This window comes from Zootoca vivipara, chromosome 4, assembly GCF_965207765.1.
Source record: "Zootoca vivipara chromosome 4, rZooViv2.hap1.1, whole genome shotgun sequence".
Lineage (NCBI taxonomy): Eukaryota > Metazoa > Chordata > Lepidosauria > Squamata > Lacertidae > Zootoca > Zootoca vivipara.
In genome coordinates, this window is record NC_142587.1 from 23,898,073 (window position 1) to 23,921,638 (window position 23,566).

General features: G+C 41.6%; 1 protein-coding gene across 2 annotated transcripts; it reads right to left on the reverse strand.

Annotated features, from left to right (window-relative positions):
- Positions 1 to 4,513: 4,513 nt before the first annotated feature.
- On the reverse strand, positions 4,514 to 15,714 carry ARGLU1 (arginine and glutamate rich 1). 2 transcript variants are annotated; one of them, XM_035115687.3, is made up of 4 exons: positions 15,176 to 15,714; positions 8,882 to 9,107; positions 6,476 to 6,559; positions 4,514 to 5,322 (listed from the first exon to the last, which is right to left on the reverse strand). In XM_035115687.3, exons 1-4 carry the CDS (start codon positions 15,526 to 15,528, stop codon positions 5,158 to 5,160), a joined length of 828 nt encoding a protein of 275 aa, XP_034971578.1. In that variant the 5' UTR covers positions 15,529 to 15,714; the 3' UTR covers positions 4,514 to 5,157. The 2 variants fall into 2 exon arrangements, with proteins under 2 accessions (XP_034971578.1, XP_088523691.1); XM_088667565.1 differs by lacking the exons at positions 4,514 to 5,322; positions 6,476 to 6,559 and adding an exon at positions 6,819 to 7,050.
- Between the last annotated feature and the right edge of the window lie 7,852 nt (positions 15,715 to 23,566).

Sequence of the window (23,566 nt, forward strand, 5' to 3'; positions counted from 1 at the left end):
CAGCAGGAAGCCCCATTGTGTTTACTGGGATTTACGTCCAGGTAAATAGGTGGAGAACTGCGGGCTTGCTTTTAAACTTTTTTAAAATAAATAAATAAATAAATGTAAAAGTAATTCTTTTAAGAAATCGGTCTGATCTGGCTCTCCTCAACCCTGAGCATGCTTCCACCAAAGTTCAGTGGCCACTTCGCCGGTGCGGTTCCCAAGCAAGCGCTGCTCCTGGCGAAAGCTGCTTCTGCGCGCACGAGGCTGGTGCGCAAAGTGGCGAGCGATAAAGTCGCCCTCCTGGTCAACTTCTCCTTTGGGATACAAGTCCCTCCTCCGACCCACGACAATGGAAACGGTTTGCAGAGGATCCAGCCAAAGAGACCGGCAGTGTTTCCATCAAGCGACTTACAACACCCCGAGCCCAAATCCTTCTTTTCATGGAAAGCGGGTTGCGCCACTGTCGCGAGGGTGCTCAGAATCACTGCCCTGCGCCCGTTTCACAGAACTTCGGGTTGCTTGTTCGGGATTGCACGCATATCCCCTTAATAATCTTTTTTGGGGGGCAGGGGGGTTGACAGATCTGAATCCACTTTCCCAGGAAACAGATGCCGGTAGAACCGAAGTCCCCCCCCCCTCCCTCAACTGGGACAGCAATTCTTCCAGAGCTGCTACACCTCCACCTCCCCGCAAAAGTAAAATAAAAAATCTCATTGCTTCCTCGAGAACGACAGAAACAGAAACAGCCTCAAAAACATTGGCCAGAATTTATAGAGGCGGCTAAATATGGGTTTGCCTCGACTTATTGTTTCAAAGGAGTGTTACTGGAGGCCCCCCTCCCGAGGAAAAGGAGATTTTACCAGCGATCTGCACAGCCCGTTTATTTAAGCCCAAGTTATGTCTCTCCTCCCGGGACTAAAACTCAACAGCAACGCGGGGGAACAATCTGGTTCTGGGCTCGGCAGGCAGAGCGCAGCTTCGCTCCCAGGATGATCGTCCCGCGTTGTGCTGCTGGGCTGCCCACCCCAAACCATCGTTTCTCTTGGTCCTCGCTGGGCTGCGCCTAGCGATGGGATCGGGCCCCTTAAGGCAGAGCAGACCGCGCGGAGCAAGCCGGAAAGTCTCGCTGAGCTCCGACGGAGGAAGGAGGTGGCTTTGTCTTCACGAAATTGCTCCCTAAATGTTTTTTTTTTTCTCATTTGCCTGCTTCAACTCGGAAGCGAGTAACGCCAAACTGGACGGAAGTTATTCCAGGGCGAATTGCGCTCTTAGGCATGGCGGCCTTTAGTTACTTTTATTTATTCTGATTTAAAAATAATAATAGGGGACTTATTCTTTGAAAACCGCGGATGAATTCCCCGGAAGCTGGACCTTACAGTGTAATTGTAAGAGGATTTGAATCTGCCCCATTTAAACTGATAAATAATAATAATAATTAATTTTATTATTTGTTTGCCGCCCATCTGACACTCTGGGCGGCTCATAACGACAAGTGAAAACACAACAGCAAACTTCCCAATAGTAATAGGGGGGGGCGAAGGGGGAGAAAAGGCTTTCTTCTTTAGAGATCTCCACTTTTCTACTAAGTTTTGGAAAAACTGGTTGCCACCCAGGAACAGTCGACTCAAGCTGCGTCTGCTCGCTGTCCATTAAAGCCTCTCGCCTGCAACCTTACCTAAGCACATTTGTTGGGACTGAGGGACCCTGAAATCAACTCCCTCTCAGGATCCAGCTTCCAGGCACTCCCGCTCCCCGCCACTGGCCTTTCCCAATGACTCAGAAGTAAGGAAGTCGCTGGAAGGAAGTCTCTACCTTTGATACTAACAAGAGACTCGCGGGAAAAACTGCAGGGAGATCAGTTCTTTCCAAACAAGGTTGGGTCGTTTGGTTTCACAGCTACACAGCGTTTCCATTGGTTTTATTCAGCCCTGCCTTTAGTTCTGGGGTGCAAGACTCTGCACCCCAGCATCTTTAAGGAAGTCAGGAAAAAGGACTTTTAAAAAAAGCGTGTTGTTGACTCAACGATTCCTCATTTCTCCTGAACTTGCCAAAACCATGATTTCCTTCCCCTTCTGCCTTCCTCCAAGCCACTGGAACCCAATGCATCACAGGCTGCTCATCTTTTCTTCCAGGAAGATACATTGAAGCAGAAGGGAGCGACTGTGTTCTTCCCTAAGAAGTTACAGTACTTCTACAATGTTATGATCGCCTGTAACATAGGTTCTTTGGATACATTTATGAGAAAGAAAAATTGGCATGTGTCAGCAAGTTCCACCATCCTCTCAGCCTTTTGCTTTTAATTGGCCATGCAGGAAGTGGAGTAAAAAGAGAACAGGAACGGAGGTTTGCTAATGAATATGGGGAGGGGCAGTCCACCTTGCCATTTTAAACTGAAATGGATGGCCAGGTCAGCTGTCAGAATGACTTCCAAGATAAAGCACAGTGTGCCAAAAAAATAAAGTAAAAATCAAGCTGTCACACACCGAGCAGCATTAGAAAGGTATGCGTTATTGGATCCTAACACAACAATGAGTGAAATAACTATGTTTTGATATTAAAAGAAGAATGCTGCCTTAGAATTTATCTGTAGATCCACGCTGCACTGGATCTGCAGGGAGTTTGAAGAGGACCAGACCCTAACCTTCTCCACCTTTGCAAACCACAGCAGCCTCAAAATACTGTACTGTTGTTGTTGTTAAAAAAACAAACAAAAAGCCTTTAAAGGCAGGATTTTGTCTTAAAAACCAGCTTTTGCTCTAGAATTCTCAATATAAGGAAAGTGAAAACAGCAGCATTGTAACATCTAAAGACTAAGAAATTTATTACAGTAAATGGCAGAACAAATTGGTTAGTCTTTAAAGGTGCTGCAAGACACTTTGTTGTGGAAGGAATGCCTATCAGTCACTTGGTCAAACTTACCATACTATAATGGAAAAAAGCACAATTTTATTAGGCAACTGAAAAACAAGTCTCATTTAAAAAGTAGAGTAAATTTAGAGCTATATCTTTATAATTGGCCCAGACGTAAAGACCACTTAAAACCATAGGTGTTCATAATACATAAATATGTCTAGTTATATGCATTCACTATTATTAGGTGATGCTATGACCCTTCAGATATCCTTTCTAATTTTTTCTTCTTTTTGGTATCTTGTACATAAAAAACAGATACTACCTAGTAAAATATATCAAATGCATTGAGGACTTTGGATGTTTTAAGTCCATGCATTATTTTTGTTGTTGAAAAAGAAACTATACTTGGACAGCACACAGTTTTTAAAAATACCCTTCCCAATACATTTGCTTTTAGCTATCGCATCAGTTTAGTTACCATATGGTTTAAAGCAAACTATTGAGACTTGAAATAACTTGGGTTTCCTTGGGTATTTTGCTAGGTTTTAGATCAACGCAGGTAGAAGTAAGAACAGCACAATGATTACAGCGGTATTAATTTATTAAAAACATTCTCAAAGATATTGACTGTTCAGCTGTTGTGTATTTCAGCATCATCTTTTCATCTTGTAATCTGGGCAAACAGAACATGAGACTCTTCCAGATCTGGGTCACATACCCGATGCAAAAGATGTTACATTGCTTGCAAAACTAAAAAAGGGCACCACCATTCTTTTGTTCCTTTTTGATTCTACTATTCAAGTTAGAACGTTATGAACAAACTATGGATACTGCAGTTTTAGTAGAAACATTGTACATGACAACCGGGGGGGGGGGAATTCCACTAGAACAGTTATGTTTGAAAACTAAGCCGTCTATCTTGGTGCCAAAAATATTTTGGGACTGAAAAAAACGTGCAGGATCCAAATGCTCCTTTGCCTGAAGAAAAGGACTAGCATGTTAACCTTCATTCGTGTTTACCATTACAATAACACAAAAAGCCATTACAAAATTATTCTAGTGATCCAATTGCAAAACTTCCTATGCCAAAAAAATAAGTGCTTCAAATGGCATACATAGACTGTTACACCAGTCTAATATCACAAACCATAACTATTAATGGCTGGTGGACATGCCAGCAAATACTTTCAGTAGCCACAAGAATTAAAAAAAATAAAAAATGCATGTGGCATTTTTTTACCCGTCCATTATGCTGGGGCAAATGCAAAATGCAAACATTAGAAAAATTAGTTTCATGAACACAAGGGTATTTAGAATTTTCCCCAAGTATAACCCTGTAATGCTGGATGGCAAACTGCTTTTGAAACTGAGGGAAGTTTCAAAAGTAAATAATTGCACTAGGCACACAGAAGCCTCATTAACTCTTTGAATGCTGGGCAAAGAAAGATGCAGCAGATGAAATGAGGATCTCGTCAAAACAAAAACTACCTCTAAGCCAGCGATCGCCACTAAACCGCACAGCTGTGATAGTTTCGAATTGTATGTGCAAGTTTGGCATAGAGAGCATGAAAAATATTAGTGACCTTAATACTAGTGTGCTTTTGGTTATGGGAAAACAAATTTCTGTTCATTAACATAAAATATACATGCACTAAAAAAATTTGCTTAAAACGTATGAATTTAAGACTTCACTTTATTCGGCAAATTGGTTTATTTACACAATTGGGAATGCTGGTTGAATTTTACCACTGGAATAAAAACAATTCTAGCAGAGACAATACTGAACTCCCTTTACACATCTCCAGCCAACACTGACCAACTTTTTCCTTACCTGTATCAGGAACATCAAGCACAATAGTGGAATTGTATCATAAGACACCGATATAACAAACCACTGAGGATCCAGTACACTGTGGGAATTTACCAATACTTTTGCCAAACTTTTTAAAAAAGAAGTCAGCAAACCAGCATTAAAAATTAACATCAGAGTATAACTCTGAGATCAGTGGGTCAGTAAAAACCTTATCAGACCATACCATAATTCATAAAGTGACCTGACCTGCGTCAAGTCACTTTATCATAGAATCAAAACAGATTTATTCTTTAAGAAGACAATGATCTGATAAGGATTTAACTCAATAGACATTAAAATAAGAGAGATGTAGAGCACAGCCCCTATTAGAACAAGCTAACTTTTCAGATGTCCAAAAAGAAAAGAAAAAAAATCACGAAAGAAAATAAAATAAAAAAACACTTCAACATGAAGCTACTATACAAAGTTTTGTTTCATTTTCCATTAGAGTTCAGAGCTGCTGAAATTTAATCCTGACTCTTTAGTGAGAATGACAGTTTTGGCCTAGACTTTCCCTTGCCTAGGATCATTTTTTGCTCTTCCTTTTGCTGACGTTGCCTTTCTTGTTCTAGTTTCATCCTCTCCTCATGAATTTTTCTTTGTTCTTCAACAATTTTCAATTGTTCTTCAGCCTATAACATGAAAACAGTAGAATTTAGATATTCTGCAATCCTCACACGCCATTTGCTGCTCCAACAATCCTATACCGCACCAGTCCTTTACTGCAGAAGACATTTGCCAAAAACAGCCAAATCCTACAACCATTAATTTAGGGTTATACAAACAAGATGGCTGAGCGTACATTTTCATTGCCCTCCAGCTATTGAGCCTACATTTATATATTGTATATTCCTGCGTATAAGACTACTTTTTAACCCAGGAAAATCTTCTCAAAAGTCGGGGGTCGTCTTAAATGCCAGGATGTATTTCTTATACGGTGAGTATATCCCAGACTCTATATTTTAACTGGAAAAGTCGGGGGTCGTCTTATACGCCCAGTTGTCTTATACGCCGGAATATACGGTACCTCTCTATACTCTCATTATTCAAAGGAAACAAAGCAAGACATTTTCATGACCCTTACCTATCACAAGCTATTTTCTTTTCTTTTTTAAAAAAATTGAAAACACTTTCACAAGACAGCATGTTCCAAAAGTGCAATAAAGGCACTGCAAAGTAAAATCAGTAAGTTCCCCCCCCCTTCAAATTCTCTCATGGTTATATATAGCTGGAGACCAAGGTTTTACCATTAGCTTCAACAAGAATAGGCAAGATCTCAGAAGTCTGACTCTTTTAAAATGAAACAAGAAATATGGGTTTGATGCAGCAGCTGTAGTTGCTGCATGTGAAAAGACCTCTTCCACTCATTGCATGAGATTATTATACAAAAACAAGTGAAACTGAATTATTTCTTCCATTTGTAAAAACCGTTGCCCAGGCATGAAAACTGCTACATAACACAGCTATTCTAGCCCTGTGCAAACTTATCCACTAGCACTTATGCAAGCATTTGCAAAACAGCACTAGAGAGTATTTTAATTCTTGTTGGGGTCACGCTGATGTCTAGGTCTCTCTTCCACCCTTCGCAAAGATGTTTAGGAAGGTCCCCAACCTTTTGGAATCAATTTTCAGGGAACTAGGGAGGAGAGATCATTGACCTTTAGCTACAATTCAGCACAGAGTTAAATGTTCTCAAATCCAATTATTTAAATTGGCTGAAGTGTTCTTAACATTGCCAGGTTGTACACTATTATAGCTGCACATCAAAACTTTACTTCTACTTACCAATTTAGCTTGTGCTTCTGCAATTTTTCGATTATTCTCTTCTAGTATTCGTTCTAGCTCCTCACGCTTTGCACGCTCTTCCTCCTAAAGGGGAGGACAGGTTAAGATGTTAGAAAAGTAAAATACTCACTCACCCATCTGCACTAGTCTTCCTAGGAATTTCTTCTGTGAACTGTCTTAAAGGGGCAGCTTTTATAGCCACCGTCTTTTGTCTTTCAAACAGCAAATTGTGCAGCCACTAAACTTGGTCTCTAGCTCTAAATTTAAATCATCCCTCCCAGTCCAAACAGCAATCAACTAAACCCTCCCTAGTCAAGAGAATCCTAGCCAGTTATTACTAGTATTTTAATATCACACAAATCAACAAGGACAACTACAAAAACTGGATAGTATTTACCAAATTAAAAGAGTAATATATAAAATATAAATAAAGTGAATAGTTTGTCTCACCAATCATGTATACCTACGTATTCTTTACCTATACTCCTTTAATCAGCATTAAAAGTTGAATATTTACTGTCTTGTCCAGTGTCCTGCAGAGTGTGCTCCTCGGCTGCCATACGCGCCAGCTTCCTCTTTAAAATGATTTGTACTGTTAGCTTGGCAATGCCTGCATCAGCAGCTCAACCATTTATAAAGAAACAACATACAAGGAAGGCTGAGCTGAGGAATGCAGATGTTTACGGTAAGAAGGAACAAAAATATGTAAAACATTCCTAAGGCAAACAATTAATAAGAAAAAAAATACATTTACTGTTAGCGAAAAGTACAAATGGCAATCCATACTCCGTAGGAACTATGGGCTTCCTTCGTGGGTAAATGGACTGAACATCCTATGGTGTGACAAGCTTAAGAGACAGTATCAAACTGTCCCTTCTGCAATTTAAACTGGAGTCCGGGAATCCAGGGAAAGTATGAGATTGAAATCGCATCTGAAACTAGAGTTCCCTTCATAAATTTTAAAGAAACTTTGTTATGCAAACCATAAGCAAAAATATTGCAAGAAGGTTCAAGAATAATTTCAGTTATCATCATAAATATTCAAATTATTTAAATATGTGGAAGTTTTGCTAAATCAGCCTGAGGTCTGCACAAAAATATAGTAAATAGGAAACAAAGCAAGTATGTGAAGAAAATACTTCTTGCTATGTCTAGTAACCAGCTACAGGTTGGCACCCTTCACTCCAGGAATTCAAGGTTATGATGTGTGATAAAAGTGTCCTGATGGGAACAGCCATTATCATGCTTATTCCCTGCTGTTCAAATATCTACTCTTTGGGAAGGCACCATTAACTCTAGCCAAAATCCATCATACAAAGTTTTGTTTTTCAAACTGAAATCTTAAAAATAATTCAGCAGTTACTTATAGCCAAAGTTTAGATTTGTAAAAATCAAACTGAATTTACAGCACATGCAGTTATTCTGTATTTTAAACATCCTGCATCATACCAAAAATCAGGGGGGGGGAATCATCTTACTGAAGCTTCTCTCCTATTGACAACTAATGAACTAAATCAACTTGGTCAAATCACAAATTAGAGAGGGGAGGGAATTGGCATGAGTTGTCTGACACTCAGCACGGCTTTCTGTAGAGTGAAAATGAGTTTAACTTGAAGTTTTGGGATCCTGGAGTGATTAGTGCTGGCAAGCATTAAAACCTCCAGTAGCAAATTACTGACTGCCTCACAGAAAGACATTTTCAGTTTCTGCTCCAGCTGCTGACAGAAGAAGTCACATGTTTAGCTCAACTTCAGACAAGGACAACCTGCTCTTTTACAACTCTCTAGTCTAGAGGAAAAGAAGTTGTTAGTAGTCACTGAAAAAATGGATCTCATGAGTTTGGTGTAAGCCTTTTGTGAAGGAAGTGAACGGGACCAGAGTTCCAGAATTATTCCACTGTGTTTTGAAGAAGAATGTGTTATTGCCTTAAAGGGAGAATGAGAAAATCTATTTGTTTAAAGAAAGATAGTGCAGCTCAGCACTGCACCCTGCTTTTTATTTTTTTTCCCCCTGACTGAAGGCATAAAGCCTCTTACAGTCTAGGTAAAACAAAACAAACGAGGGATACATAGTCACAAATTGTTTAACCCATTGCCCCCATAAGAAAGGACTGTGGATATATCCTGCAGCCATGGCAAAAGTTTCAAACCATTCTCAAATATGTAGGTCAGTTCCATTAAAATTCAAGTATCCTTTGCACAGGTTTTTATAGGAGAGTAACTGTTTTAGGTATCAGTGAGCTCCTCTGAATAAGTTAGAAATTAAGTTTCGCAGCGAAGCAAGTTTACACAAGAAAGGAATTAGATTTGCTGTATTCCATCTCCTTCTGAACGCAACAGGAGGCACAACCCGACACTGAAAGTTTTGCCATGGACTGTCTCTACTTTCCAAACGACCGAGCGTTACCTCTCTAGCCTTTTGTGCCGCAAGTTCAGCTTGTCGCTGTCGCTCGAGTTCTTCGAGCAACTGTTTTTCCATGATGCGCTTAGCCTCCTCCACCCTGCGCAGAACTTCCCGCTCAATCTCATCTTTCCGTTTCTCCAGTTCTTCTTCTACCCGCTTTGCTACAAGTTCCTCCACTCTTCGAGCCGTCTCTTCCTCAATAAGCTTCTCTTCTATTTCTTGCTGCCGGCTACAAGAACAGAAATACCAAATCAATGATTTTTTGTCACCTCCAAAGTGATACATCATGTACTTAGTTTTGCACAGATGTGTGCATCTGCATAACACACTGTATGTGTACACAAGTGGAACTATAGGATTCAAAAGTAAGTATTGTTTTCTGCCCCATTTCATAAGACCCTAAATACAGGCAGAGACCATTTTGAATAGGGTGTGTGCTTTCCTGGCCCCTGCACGCACCAGTGGAGCATGCATACCCCCCCCCCAAATATGCCTTCCAGGTCCAAAAGGACCCGCATGTCAATTGGATATGCACCTGTGCAGCAATGCCAAGCGTGCTAATTAAAAAACTATCTATTTCTATGTAAAATATAATTGAACTGTGTGTATTTGACCCACAATGTCATCACCAGAGGCCTTTCTTCAAGTACCACTGCCAAGTAAGATGTGGCAGGCTGCTACAATGGAGACAGCCTGGCCCTTTCAGAGATAGCACCACAGCAGTGCAATTGCCCTTTCTAGACAGGCTTGCCTGGTGCCTACTATATACTTTTTGTTGTCAGGCAAAGGTATTTTTATTCTCCTTGCCTTTTCAAGAGCACTGGTTTGATGGAAGTTTAAAGACCCATCTGCACTTGGTTTTATTTATTTGCTTTAATGTGATTAAGTTTTGTATTTTAGTTGTTTATATTGTATTTTAACAGTTTTCAGGTATGCCACTGGGAGAATAAAGAAAAAAGCCACAATGTTACACAAGCAGACTTAGGCTTAAAAAAAGCTTCTCCTTGCTCTTTTCTGCAGCACCCCCCCCCCTCTGTGCCCACCCAATCTGGTCTGGAGAATCCCACAACCCTCCTGAGGGGAATGATTGCTGCAGGGAAGAGAAGTAGTCCTGTTTTGGAAGTCTGTTCTGCTGATGGGCAGGGCTAATTAGATATCACCTTAAATAACCATACAATTTAATGTCAGAAATGCCAAAGCTTTATGCTACAGTGAACATGAAGAACAAGCCAGAGGGGCAAAATCTGCCTTTTTTCAAACAGTGTCACATAATCATCTTCTTGATTATTAGCTTTATGAAAACAAGGCAGCATTTAATCTTAATGTAGTGCTGAAAATCATGACAGCCAAATATTACTTTTTAGGTTATTAATGTATTTCCGGGAAGGGGGGGGTGTTGTTGGGGGGACATGGGGCAAAAAATTGTCTCATCACAATTTCAAACTTTTTCCTGCAACTGTGGGGCCCTGAAACACTGGCCATAGTGACATTCTTATAAATCCCACTGATTTTCCTGTAAGAGAAGCATATACAGGTGAAACTAGAAAAATTAGAATATCGTCGAAAAGTTCATTCATTTCAGTAATGCAACTTAAAAGGTGAAACCAATATATGAGATAGACGCATGACATGCAAAGCGAGATATGCCAAGCTTTTATTTGTTGTAATTGTGATGATTATGGCGTACAGATGAAGAAAACCCCAAATTCACAACCTCAAAAAATTAGAATAGTGTTTAGCTACTCAATCCATAACAACTGCAAAGGGTTTCTGAGCCTTTTTAAATGGTCTCTCAGTCTGCTTCAGTAGGAATCACAATCATGGGAAAGGCTGACCTGACAGTTGTGCAGAAAGCCATCATTGAGACCCTCCGTAAGGAGGGAAAGCCTCAAAAGGTTATTGCAAAAGAAGTTGGATGTTCCCAAAGTGCTGTATCTAAGCACATTAATGGAAAGTTATGTGGAAGGGAAAAGTGTGGAAGAAAAAGGTGCACAAGCAGCAGGGATGACCACAGCCTGCAGAGGATTGTCAGGAAAAGACTATTCAAACGTGCTGAGGATTTTCACAAGGAGTGGACTGAGGCTGGAGTTAGTGCATCAAGAGCCACCACACACAGACGGATCCTGGAGATGGGCTTCAAATGTTGTATTTCTCTTGTCAAGCCGCTCCTGAACAAGAAACAACGTCAGAAGCTAAAAAAAAAAAAGAACTGGTCTGTTGCTCAGTGGTCCCAAGTCCTCTTTTCTGATGAGAGCAACTTTTGCATCTCATTTGGAAACCAAGGACCCAGAGTCTGGAGGAAGAATGGAGAAGCACACAATGCCAGATGCTTGAAGTCCAGTGTGAAGTTCCCACACTCTGTGCTGGTTTGGGGACCCATGTCATCTGCTGGTGTTGGTCCACTGTGCTTCATTAAGTCCAGGGTCAATGCAGCCGTCTACCAGGAGATTTTGGAGCACTTCATGCTTCCTTCCGCAAACGAGCTTTATGGGGATGCTGACTTCATTTTCCAGCAGGACTTGGCACCTGCCCACACTGCCCAAAGTAGCAAAACCTAGTTCAATGCCCATGGGATTACAGTGGTACCTCGACTTACGAAGACGATCCGTTCCGCAGCGCTCTTTTTAAGTCAAGGTTTTCATATGTCAAAGCGTCCGTTCTGTGCATGCGCGGACCACAATTTTTGTGCTTCTGCGCATACCTCGATTTTGCGCTTCTGCGCAGGCACAGTATGCGCGCGTGGGGCAAAAAGACTTCCGGGGTTGTCGACTTCGGAAGTCGAAACCTTTGGAAGTCGAAGCATTCGTATGTCGAGGTACCACTGTACTGTGCTTGATTGGCCAGCAAACTCGCCTGACCTGATCCCCATAGAGTATGGGGCATTGCCAAGCGAAAGATGAGAGACATGAGACCTGGCAATGCGGAAGAGCTGAAGGCTGCTATTGAAGCATCCTGGTCTTCCATAACACCTCAGCAGTGCCACAGGCTGATAGCATCCATGCCATGCCGCATGGAGGCACCAATTGATGCAAAAGGGGCCCAAACCAAGTACTGAGTATGCATGCTTCTACTTCTCAGAGGTCCAATATTGTTCTATCTGCAATCCTTGTTTTATTGATTTCATTTAATATTCTAATTTTCTGAGATTGTGAATTTGGGGTTTTCTTCAGCTGTACGCCGTAATCATATCACAATTACAGTACAACAAATGAAGGTTTGACATATCTCGCTTTGCATGTCATGTATAGGTTTCACCTTTTAAGTTGCATTACTGAAATAAATGAACTTTTTGACAATATTCTAATTTTTCGAGTTTCAACTGTATGTGATTTTATATTTATCCAGAAAGGTAAGTCCATGTTCTACCAATGAACTTTAACAATTCTACCTTCTTTACATCAAGCACCTCTGCTCTTACTATTTTGAGGTTCAACTCAGTATTAACCCCCCTAACTCCAGAATCCAAGCATTCTACAATTTCAAAAATATACTGATTTGTACAATAACAAAATGCTAATTAGCATTTCCCACAAACTATGGATTCTTACAGTTTCAGAACTACAGTTCTGTAAGTCAAGATTTTAATTACTTAGCAGGAACCCATCAACTCAAACACCTTCAACTCTGCTTTTCAGTTTGAGTCAAGGATCAAACTTTACTTCTCATTAGGACATGATCCCTGCTGACCTTTCGGCGCAAGAATGCATTTCATGTAGCAATACCATTCACAAGTCATAAGACTGAAGCGGGCCTTCTGTCAAACACTCAGAAGCATGTGTCTACAGAACCCATAGAAAAAGAATGTGAACTAAATAAAATGAATCTGAAGAACTAGTTTTTCAAATGTACAAATATGTATTTTTTAAAAAAAAAATCCAGAAGACAATGCGCTATAACTAATTTACACTGGATAGACTATTCCCTCTCTAAGCTGATTAAAAGATCAGGAAGGTTTCTTTAATTACAGTGGCTCAGTGCCAGTTCAGACACCTTATCTGTTGGCTTTTTCATGCAAATAGCTGCTCCACAGAGTGGCCAACTTCTCTGAACAATGTAATGTATTCATGGAATGCAGCAACACCTTCCCTGAGCAAGGAGTACTGGGGGTAACAAAATCCCTACTTCAAGCAGGGATGAGCAGCCTTATCCTATGTTACACTGCCCACAAGTGTCACATTTGCACACAAGGTTATCTGCATCAGTAAGGCACTAGACACTGTTAATAACCCAGTTACTGTTAAAAATGTTGAGCAGAGATAAAATGCTAATAAGCTTACATTGCTTATAAAAAGAACAGTATTTATGTGTGTGCTATACTGGTATAAGGATTCCGATAGCATTAGAATAAATCAGTTTGTTCATCAAGTGAACAAAAACCAGTTTTCGAAGGCTCCAATCCTCCAATAGTACTCCACTAGCATTTCTAACTAAATCTATTGAATTGTTTTTCCCACTTACCAAGATACATGTGGCATCAACCAGGGTTGTGTGTGTGTGTGTGTGTGTGTGTGTGTGTGTATTTGTGTGTGTGTGTGAAATTCAAGAATAATTATCAGAGCTGTATTACAGATCTAGATAAAAAAGGTAAAGGACGCCTGACAGTTAAGTCCAGTCGCGAACGACTCTGGGATTGTGGTGCTCATCTCGCTTTACTGGCCGAGAGAGCCGACATTTGTCCACAGACAGTTTTCCCAGGTCATGTGGCCAGCATGACTAAGCCGCTTCTGGCGAAACCAGAGCAGCACATGGAAACACCGTTTACCTTCCCGCCAGAACAGTAGCTATTTATCTACTTGCACTTTGACGTGCTTTCGAACTGCTAGATTGGCAGGAGCTGGGACTGAGCAACAGGAGCTTAACCCATTGCGGGGATTCGAACAGCCGACCTTCCGATTGGCAAGCCCTACGCTCAGTGGTTTAGACCACAGCGCCACAGATCTAGATAGCTCTCTCCTATAAGACTGCCACTGGTACTGTTCTGTGTGCAACACTGCAGCTAGAACACTTACTTCAATGTGCCTCATATTGAAGCTTTTAGCAACCCACACACCTCACCGGGTCCCTATATGCAGGACTATTCTTCCTTCTGCTTAGTTCAGCCTGCACATTAAGGGAGGAATGAGAGGGGGAGGGAGTGCTTCAACATGATGTACAGGAAACCTCCCTTGCAGTGAGAGCTTGGGCTGCAATGTACCCGGTAGTAACACCAAAGAACTGCAGTGAGAACTGTTCTATGTCCATGTGCACATCCTAAGTATTACTACACCACTACTGACAGTACATTCTAGGAAAAGAACTTGTTTAAAAATGTATAAACCTTCCCTCTAAAGGGAAGGATTTCAGCTTAATGGAAGAGCACTGGCCTCGCATGCAGAAGACACCGTATTTAATCAATGGTATTCGGAAACCCTAGAGAGCAGTTCACAGTCGTAATCCTGTTAGATGGACCCATGGTCCAACTTTGTATAAAGCGGTATAAGCTGACCGCATCTGTAGAGTATATTACAACAACGACATGAGCAAGGTAAAGAAATCACCCCAGAAAAGTGCCCCTTTAGTGTACTTTAGTATAACTTTCCATCAAGCAAACCTCCCTAGGTTTTCTTCCCCACCCCAATAGCCCTCAAGTAAATTCAGCACATAAAACTGCCTACGGTTTCCTGTGTTGCAGGGGGTTGGACTAGATGACCCTCGGGGTGGTCCCTTTCCAACTCTACAATTTTCTACGGTTCTACATACTGGAATAAATGCACGTTGAGAAAGCAATGCTAGAAAAGCAACTGCGTGCTTGGAGCCTTGAAAAGGTGAAAGGAAAGAAGACAAGCAGCAGGCAGGCCAAGTCCAAAGAAGCCAGAGGAGGAAGAAAGGCCTTCCTTGCAACAGAGAAACAGGGGAGGAAAACAGAAACACAAAAGGGGGCTGTCCTTTTCCTTCAGATGACACGTGGGAATGCAGCCAGGTGACCTGTCAGCAGCAGGATCTTCACACACGTGCTACGAAGGACCTGTCCCCAGCATCCATGACAGTTCCATCCCGCTCTTTTTCGGAGGATTCCCTACTCCCCCCCCCACCAAACCCTCCCACCCGCTGTCTCTATTCAAATCAGAAACGCCCCGCGCGCCTCTGTCAAGAGCAGCGTCTGCTGCGAAGTCCGCCCCTTCGCCGGCTGCCCACCAGCAGCTCCTCTTTCCAGGAAAAACCACCTCCCGGGGAAGATAACTAGCCAGAGACCGGGGGGGGCGGCTTTAATGGCGTCGTTCCCCCCAATCTCCCCTATACCCCCCACCAAATGCTCACATTTTCCTCTGCCTCTCGAACTCGGCCTTCTTCTCCTCCTCCTCGCGCTTCTGCTTCTCGTCCAAGCTGCTGCGCTTGCTGACGGTCCGGCCGAAGATGTCGATGCGGTCGGGCGGGGAGGAGGCCCTCTCCCGCTCCCTCTCGCGGTCTCTCCTGGACGGCGCGGTGTTGGAGCGGGACCTGGAGCGGGACTCCCTCCGCCGGCTCCGCTTGCTCTCCCGGGACTTGGAGCGCTTCCTTGCCCTCTCTTTCTCCCGGGAGCGGGACCGGGAGCGGCTCCGGTTCTTCTTGTTGTGCTTGGAGCTCTTGACGCGCTTCGAGTGCGACGAGCTCCGCGAGCGGGAGCGGCCCATCCCCGAGGAGCCCGGCTCGGAGGTCTTCAGCAGCACGGACCCGGGGAAGGACCCGGCATCCACTCTGCCCCTAAGCGGGGGGGGGGAGGCCGGTTCGGAGCTTTCTCCCCGCAAGGCCTCAAAAGCCCGGCAGCGGCGGCGGCGGATGGTTTGGCTGGTTGGACAAGATGGCGGCCACCTCAGCTCAGAGTCACACGGAGGTGGTGGGAGGGGGAGGGAGGGAAGAGCAATTCTCCTCCTTCCTCCCCGGCCCACAATGCGCCGCGCGCCGCGCGCCTCCCCCACAATGCACCGCGGCGTCGCGCCTTGGAGAGGAAAAGCGGGTTGGGGAGAGAGAGAGCGCCGCAGTTCTCTCCGGAAAAAGCCGAAGAAGCTGCGGCGGGTTTTCACGAAGGAGAGACCGCTTAAGTGGCGAGCGGAGCGGTGACGTTAGGAGCGGCGCGCGCGGTTACGGAAATTGCCGAGCGCGGCGCGAAGCGTTGAAGAGCAGAGCTGCGTTGGTTTGGGCGTGGCTTGGAACCAGGGAAAGGGCGAATGGGCGGAGCTCAGGCCGGCTGAGAAATTGTGGAAGTGGCAAGGCATCCTAAGTGTTTGTTTTATATTATATCAATAATTTTTAAATTTTATTATATAATATATATAGTATATTTTATTATATTATACATATATATAATTTTATTTTTATATAATATTTTTTTACTTTTATATTTTATTATAAATTTTATACTACTGTATATAAAATTTTATACTATATTTGCAAAAACTGCAAACTGCTTTTGAGGTGGTTTGTCTGTTTGGTTTTTACAATCAATGAGGTGTACAATTTTTACGAAGTCAATAAAATAAAAATTGCTAAAGGTTTGTCATTTTTAAACAACTCCAGGTCCACCTTCTTTCAAAGTGTTAATTCTATCGTGCAATAGGAAGCTATCACTGCTTTGGGACACATTTTTTAAGAGAAAAGCCTGACACCTTTTAACTGAATAACTTTCTAAAGAAATCCCTGAAGCAACTTAATGTTATAGTTGAGGTATTGTTTATTCTGTTATATTTTAGAATATAATACCCCTTTATCCTAATTAGAACCCAATAAGGCAGACATGTACTGTATGTGCAAAATATTTTTTTTAATGTGATCCCATTGAGATTCCAATATGAAATTTGCAGGTGGCTCAGAAATATTAAATGATACATTTTGGGGGGAAATTGCTAATTGTATTAATTTTTTTAATCACTTTTAAAAATTTGTAACTTAAATTTCAAATTTAGCATAAGTCCATCATGTGACATGTCATACTAAAGCCCATGATGTTCTGAAGAGATTGGTGTTTTTAGTTTTGACGTAACTCAATCCTGGGCTGAGCTTTTAAGGTTTTTGTGTAAGTCCAGCAAGGCCAAAACTCAGTTTTTTGAAATTTCAAACCCTCATAACTCCAAAACAGGATGAGATTTTTTTTAAAAGAATTTAGATTTAAATTTAGTTTTGATCGTTCAACAAGTGCACAAAATAATTAAGAAAACTGAATGACATGAGGTAAAAAATAAAGTGGATCACTTTATATGGAATGGCCCCAAAATAAAAATCTGAGGTAAAAGTCAGCTGCAGCTTCTGAAATCTCTTTAGTACTGACTGCAAAAACTCTGGTTTCAGTTTGTTACACTAGTCTTCAACTCATGGGGCAAGATACCTCTCCTGGGTCACAGCCTGGCCACCATATAAATATATGTTAAAACATTATGGCTGGTTTAGAGGATGGCAACAAGGGAGAACACATTTTCAGTTATGTCCCCTATCTGTCGAATGCTTTCTCCAAATGAGGGCTGCCTGGTGCCATTATTAACACCTTTTTGACTTCAAGCAAAAACTTCTCCCAGGCATTTGACAGATTATGAAGATTTAGCTCTTTTCTGATGATCCTTTTTTTCCTGCTGTTTTAGAAGGTCTGTTCTATGGATGGTTTTTATTGGAAATGATCCCCCCCCCCCCCGGAATTTATGTTATGCTTTGTGCTCTTGAACTTTAAGAAGTTGCTTATAGACACTTTATGTAGCAAGCAACTAATTAATCACATAAGTTGTTTTATTTTTTATATTTATTTAAAATAATAACGTTAACTAACTGATTGCCATACAAGAAATGTTCTAATCATATAATAGATTAGAATTAGTGGAAGTGAGGGAGATAAAATAGAGGTTGTAGATAATACAATGTTGTGAAATAAGTATTGCTAGAAGTAAATGATAATTTAATTAAGAAGTAAGATTTGGATACAATATAAAAGGACAAGATGTAAAAGATAGAAAAATAAGATTATATTAAAGTAATAATTAGAAATTATATAAGATTTAGAGTTTAGTACGGATGATATGTAAAGAATCGCAGAAGGAGGAGGAATGAGGAAGTCAATAGATTGATAAGGGTCATAAGTTAGAATTTTTGTTTTTTGTATTTTTTTGTCTTGCATTGTTGTATTTTCTGTTTTTTGTATTTTCTTTTTGTGTTTTGTATTTTTGTATGTTTTGCTGTTTGAGAAAAGCCTTAATAAATACATTATAAAGAAAAGAAAAGAAAGAAATGTTCTAATCAAATATGGTATATTGGCTATGTTTAGGTTAAATCAGCAATTCCATATAGTGAGACTTCATGCATGCATACGAACCAGCATATATGACTGATTACATTCCTAATATATTTTTATTTTCTAATTTCAGAATGGTTGTTTAGGGCGTGTTGTATTTTCTCACAGTTGCTTTGCGTTTAGGGCAATGAAGATATTGATTGACTTCTCTGCAGGCACAAGAGAAGCCTAACATCTGTGAGATCAGGAGAAACATCTGGCTAAAAAAATTTCAGCAGACATACAGAGCAGGTGGTAATATAAGAAGCAATCATTTTATCTCTTAGAACTTGTTGGGAAATAGTCATGAGGCATTAAACTACTGAAAGGCTCATTTGGGAAGAAGGAAATGCTTCATTAAAAGGTCAGGGGGAAAGTCACTTCAGTAAAAACTTTGGATGTTGCACTGAGCAACCTGAATATGCACCCAGCACACAAGCAATTGGTAATACTAGTGTTACTGACAAGGAGGTGGATTACTGAGAAGTGAAAATGAAACAACTGAGATCTAATGAGATACAGATACAGTCGTACCATGGATCCCAAATGCCTTGCGAGTCGGAACATTTTGGCTGCAGCCAATCGGAAGCCGCGCCTCAGTTTCCAAACGTTTTGGAAGTCAAACGGACTTCCGGAACAGATTCTGTTTGACTTTCAAGGTAGGACTGTGCATAATTTGAAGGCAGCTGCCATTAATGGAGTTAAGTAGAGGTGGCCACCCTCCTCAAAGGAAAACCAAGTTGAAATCTAAATCACACTCTTTCATACTTGACTCAGTGCCACCGTGCCATCGTATTGGAGCCCAAAACATGACCACTGGGAAGGAGGAAGAGGTATTGGCATGCTCAGGGAAATCCCAAGGTTTGCAAATGCACATAAAAGAAAGAAAGAAAGAAAGAAAGACCAACAACAACAACCAGTAGGAGCAGGTACAACATAGATTGAGTGGGCATCTACTTGCACAAACTGACTTCTCCTTTCCCAACTCAAAACCTTTTCTGAAATAATTGGGGTGGGGTTTCTAGGGCAAAAAAGAGAAAGTGGACGTCCTGCATACATCTTTGGGCGAATCCTTGCGCCACTGCTATGTTCTGCCTGCTCTCTTAAGGTCATCTGATACCTTCAAAGGTTAGAGGTGAATCTGAGAGCCTTTTTGGCTCTGATGCCAAGTCTGTAGAATGCCCTTCCCAGGGAAGCTTGCCTGGGACTGATGTTGCTTTCTTCTAGGGGCCAGGCAAAACCCACTTTTATTCTCGCAGGCATTTCCATTTTTGATGCCTTGCTTATCATTCTGCTTTATTTACAAGTGTGGTTTTTTCCCCTATTGTGTGCTTTCTATATTTTAATTGTGCAATGCAAAATACCTTGGGAGCAGTTCCAGTGAAGAATGCTGTGTTACCCTGCTGTTTACTTCTGCCACTCTGATGGGTCTTGAACTTGTAGAGGACAGGAAAATGAAAGCTCTGCATGGGGGAGATAGGGCCAGTGTGGTGTAGTGGTTAAGAGCAGTGGACTTGTAATCTGATGAACTGGGTTTGATTCCCCACTCCTCCACATGCAACTGCTGGGTGACCTTGGGCTAGTCACGCTTCTCTCTGAAATCTCTCAGCCTCACTCACCTCACAGAGTGTTTGTTGTGGGGGAGGAAGGGAAAGGAGATTGTGAGCCGCTTTGAGACTCCTTAGGGTAGTGATAAAGCGGGATAGCCAATCCTACTCCTCCTCCTCCTCCCTGACCCTGGGGCTTGTTGCCGCTCCTCCTCATCCCTTCTGCACTAGCAGTGCACTAGTTTCCTAAATGCATCCTGACACATTTTTCCTTGCACAGAGGAACAGCTCTATTGATGGATGCTCCTATGCAGAGAGGGAATCATTAAGTGTCATTGCTGAGCATCAAGAAACAACCAGTTGAGCAGAATATGTTGTGGTGGCTTATCCACTTCCTCATTGCCACTTCTCATCTCCTGTCAGCTTCCCCTTCTTTTCACGTAGAAGAAGAAAGTGGTGGCTGGATTTGTGCTGTGCTGTGCTTTTTATTTTTTTTAAAAAAATCCCTCTGATATCTTCATCCAGGCATCTTCCACTTCCCAAATAAACAAAACTCTTTATTAATAATGCAAAATACAACTGCTTTCATCAGTGAGTGAGTGGTGATACTATATAACTTCGCTAAACGTACTATAATATAAAATACACACACACTGGGGTTTTTGTGTGTGTGTAGTATGCGTATATATATGTACACACACACACTATGTATACAGTATGTATACCATATGTATATGTGTGCATGCACATCTCAAGATAATAATATTTAATGGTTTGACAGCCCTAATTATAAATTTGAAAGCATGTCCACTTTTGCCTGAGTGAGCTTCTCTCTGTTTCAGAACCAAATGGTGGCTGCAACAGCTGGATTTGATTTTGTAAAATATTCCCGAAAGGAACATGATTTGGTCTCATTGGTGGAGAAGATTAATGTTTTAGAAACCACTCCTAGAAAAGGAGGAACATGATATAACACAGTCACATTTTCAATGGGTCAGACAGGGCAGGAGACGTTTATGAACAGTATGGCCTTCCTCTGATTCTCTCTTTTTTAAAAAAAGCCACATCTTCATAACTACGAATTTCCTCTTGGCTTTGGCCTGCTACTGTATGAGAGCCTTGATTAATCTCTCAATATAAGAGGACTATGTTTTGCCAAGTTCTAATGGAAACCAGGCCCGATGGGTACAGTTCTGTTTCTTGCTGCATCCTTATCAGATAGAAACTTTTAGGATGTCATTATGTTTCAGCACTGGGGGGAAAGACAGTTCATTTTTAAATAGGTGCTGAAAAGAGAGAGAAAAAAATAAGTTAGAGCTGTGGTGTTTTCAGCCAAGCTGACTTATTGGAAAACACGAGTTTTAAATGGATTTTTAAGAAACGAACACAGAAACCATTAAGTGCTTGCTTGGGGGCGGGGACAATGTTGGTTTGTGTACACCTTATAGAATACACCTTCATGCTTTATGATTCTCAGAGACAAAAGATTTGTTGCATTTCGTAGATTCATAGAATCACAGAATCATAGAGTTGGAAGGGACCCTGAGGGTCATCTAGTCCAACCCCCTGCAATGCAGAAATCTCAGCTAAAGCATCCATGACAGATGGCCATACAACCTCTGCTTAAAAACCTCCAAGGAAGGAGAGTCCACAACCTCCCGAGGGAGTCCGTTCCACAGTCGAACAGCTCTTACTGTCAGAAAGGTTTTTTTCTGATGCTTAGTCAGAATCTTCTTTCTTGTAACTTGAAGCCATTGGTTCGAGCCCTACCCTCCAGAGCAGGAGGAAAGACACTTGCTCCATGTTCCATGTGTCAGCCCTTGAGATATCTGAAGATGGCTATCATATCTCCTCTCAGTCTCCTCTTTTCCAAGCCAAACATACCCAGCTCCTTCAACCGTTCCTCACAAGGCTTGGTTGCCTTTTATTATACCATATTTTTTTCCTTTAACCAAAATTAACCAGAACTTTAAATGTATGGTGTGGCTCTTCCCTTAGTCTGCCACTCTGTTCACGACACCACACTGGCTCTTTGATGGCTATTAGCCATGGCAGTGAAATGAGAACTTTGTGTACAGGAATTTGAGTACTAGGTGCAAGGGACAAACAACAAGGGGTGACAATTGCCACCACGTTTAACTCTATAGGTTTTTGGAAACACCTGGGGTACCACAGATGGAAATATGATGGTGCACTAAAACAGGAGTGAGAAACTACTTTTAAAAAAAAAATCTGTCAAGGCCTGCTTTTCCTCCGGACTAGTCTGTCAGGAGCTATATGCTGGCAGTGGATAGAGTCAGGGCCTCCATGTTCCCCCTCTTTCTTCCATCACCCTTCATCTGTTTTTGCAACCCATCCTCTCCCTCCCTGCCCATCAGACTGCAGTGGTTGGGCCAGGAGAAGGAGATCGCTTTTGCACACGATATATGAACTGATAACTTGTGGAGGAATGCATTAAATTAGGCCGAGGGCCACAGGAGTGCCCACCGTTGGACTAGGACCTAGCAGGGTCTGTTCCATCAAGAGTTTTATTGGCCGTTCTTAGGGAACAGGAAACTTGGCAGTTAAGCCAAACATAGGTCTGGGCTCCCAAGTAGGGACCTGTACTGCACAGTGAAGCATTGTGGGATTGTGCTTGTTATATTAAAGATTGCACAGCGTTCTCCCCAGAGTCTGAGCATGTGTTTGTGTTTAGGGCAGCAGCACTTATGGTTAGCAATCTGTCAGCGTTTCCATTAGGAACTGTTTTCTATCTCCCCCCCCCACCTCCAGTGCCTCATGTGCGCGAACAGCTCCTACAGTTTCTTCCCAAGAAGGACTTGGCATTCAAAGTTTCATTCCATTTTTATTTTTTTTGCATGAAGTTTGGAGCTTAGGCTAGTTTTAAGTTTTTGGAGCTTCAGAGAAGCGGGCAAACTTATAACAGGCACGGTTTGGGATGCCTCCTTTTGCATCCCGTTTAAAAATAAAAAGATTTGTGACACAAAGGACAGCTACATTCCTAGGCATAGTAAAATTATACACTCTCGCACAGAACTCATAGGGAGAGGGAAACTGCTGGGAATTCATATAAGTGTGTTTTTTGTTTTTTTTCTTATGCAGCCTTTGCATTTACTCAGAAGTGTTCGAAAAGGGATAACTCCCAAGTCAAGACTGCAGCCTTAAGATACATTCCTGTGCATACATGGAAATAAACCTGGTTGTAAATCACATTTAACTCTGTACCTTGTTTTGAATAGACACACCTAACGAGATGTTTAGATATTATTATGTACTCAGAAAGGACTGGGAGGAGTTGGAAAAGACAGTAATACCACTATTTCAGGGCACAGATGGTTTGGAAAACAAACAAACAAATGCAAAACTGGTTATTATACAGGATACTCTTAAGATGTTGATATTAACAAGTTCTACGAGTCTGTGCTGTGGGGAACCGGGGAACAAGGCTGCAGTTTTAAGGACATATACCAGAGGTCAGAGACTCTCTTGGTTGTCTTTTTGAGTAGACCCAGCTCACTGAGCATGAACATCCATAGTCGCTGCCATGTGCCACCATTGGCAGGATTTGCAGTTACAGCAGTTATAAGCATATGTTCTATGAGAATGTTTTATTATTTTGCTAGTTATGCTGTTTCAAATGTGCCTTTTATATATATGTGACTTCACTTAGCAATGCTTTCTTTTGAAATGTTTAAGATCTTTTTTGTTTTGTTAACTTTGCTCTGCTAAATGTGCATTCCGCAGTTGACCTCCTCTGTAGTGTTTTTTTAAAAATATCTAGGATAATATTTTATTATTGTCTTTTCCAACTACTCCCAGTCCTTCTTGTTAATTATGTTTGAATGAATGTTAATTGTCTTTAAATGTGTACTT

Excerpts from the sequence above, each read along its gene's own strand:
- ARGLU1 (XM_035115687.3), bottom strand. The coding sequence starts at position 15,528 with ATGGGCCGCTCCCGCTCGCGGAGCTCGTCGCACTCGAAGCGCGTCAAG. Across the intron at positions 6,560-8,881 it reads CGGCACAAAAGGCTAGAGAG|GAGGAAGAGCGTGCAAAGCG; the intron begins GTAACGCTCGGT and ends CCTCCCCTTTAG. Across the intron at positions 5,323-6,475 it reads CAGAAGCACAAGCTAAATTG|GCTGAAGAACAATTGAAAAT; the intron begins GTAAGTAGAAGT and ends TTCATGTTATAG.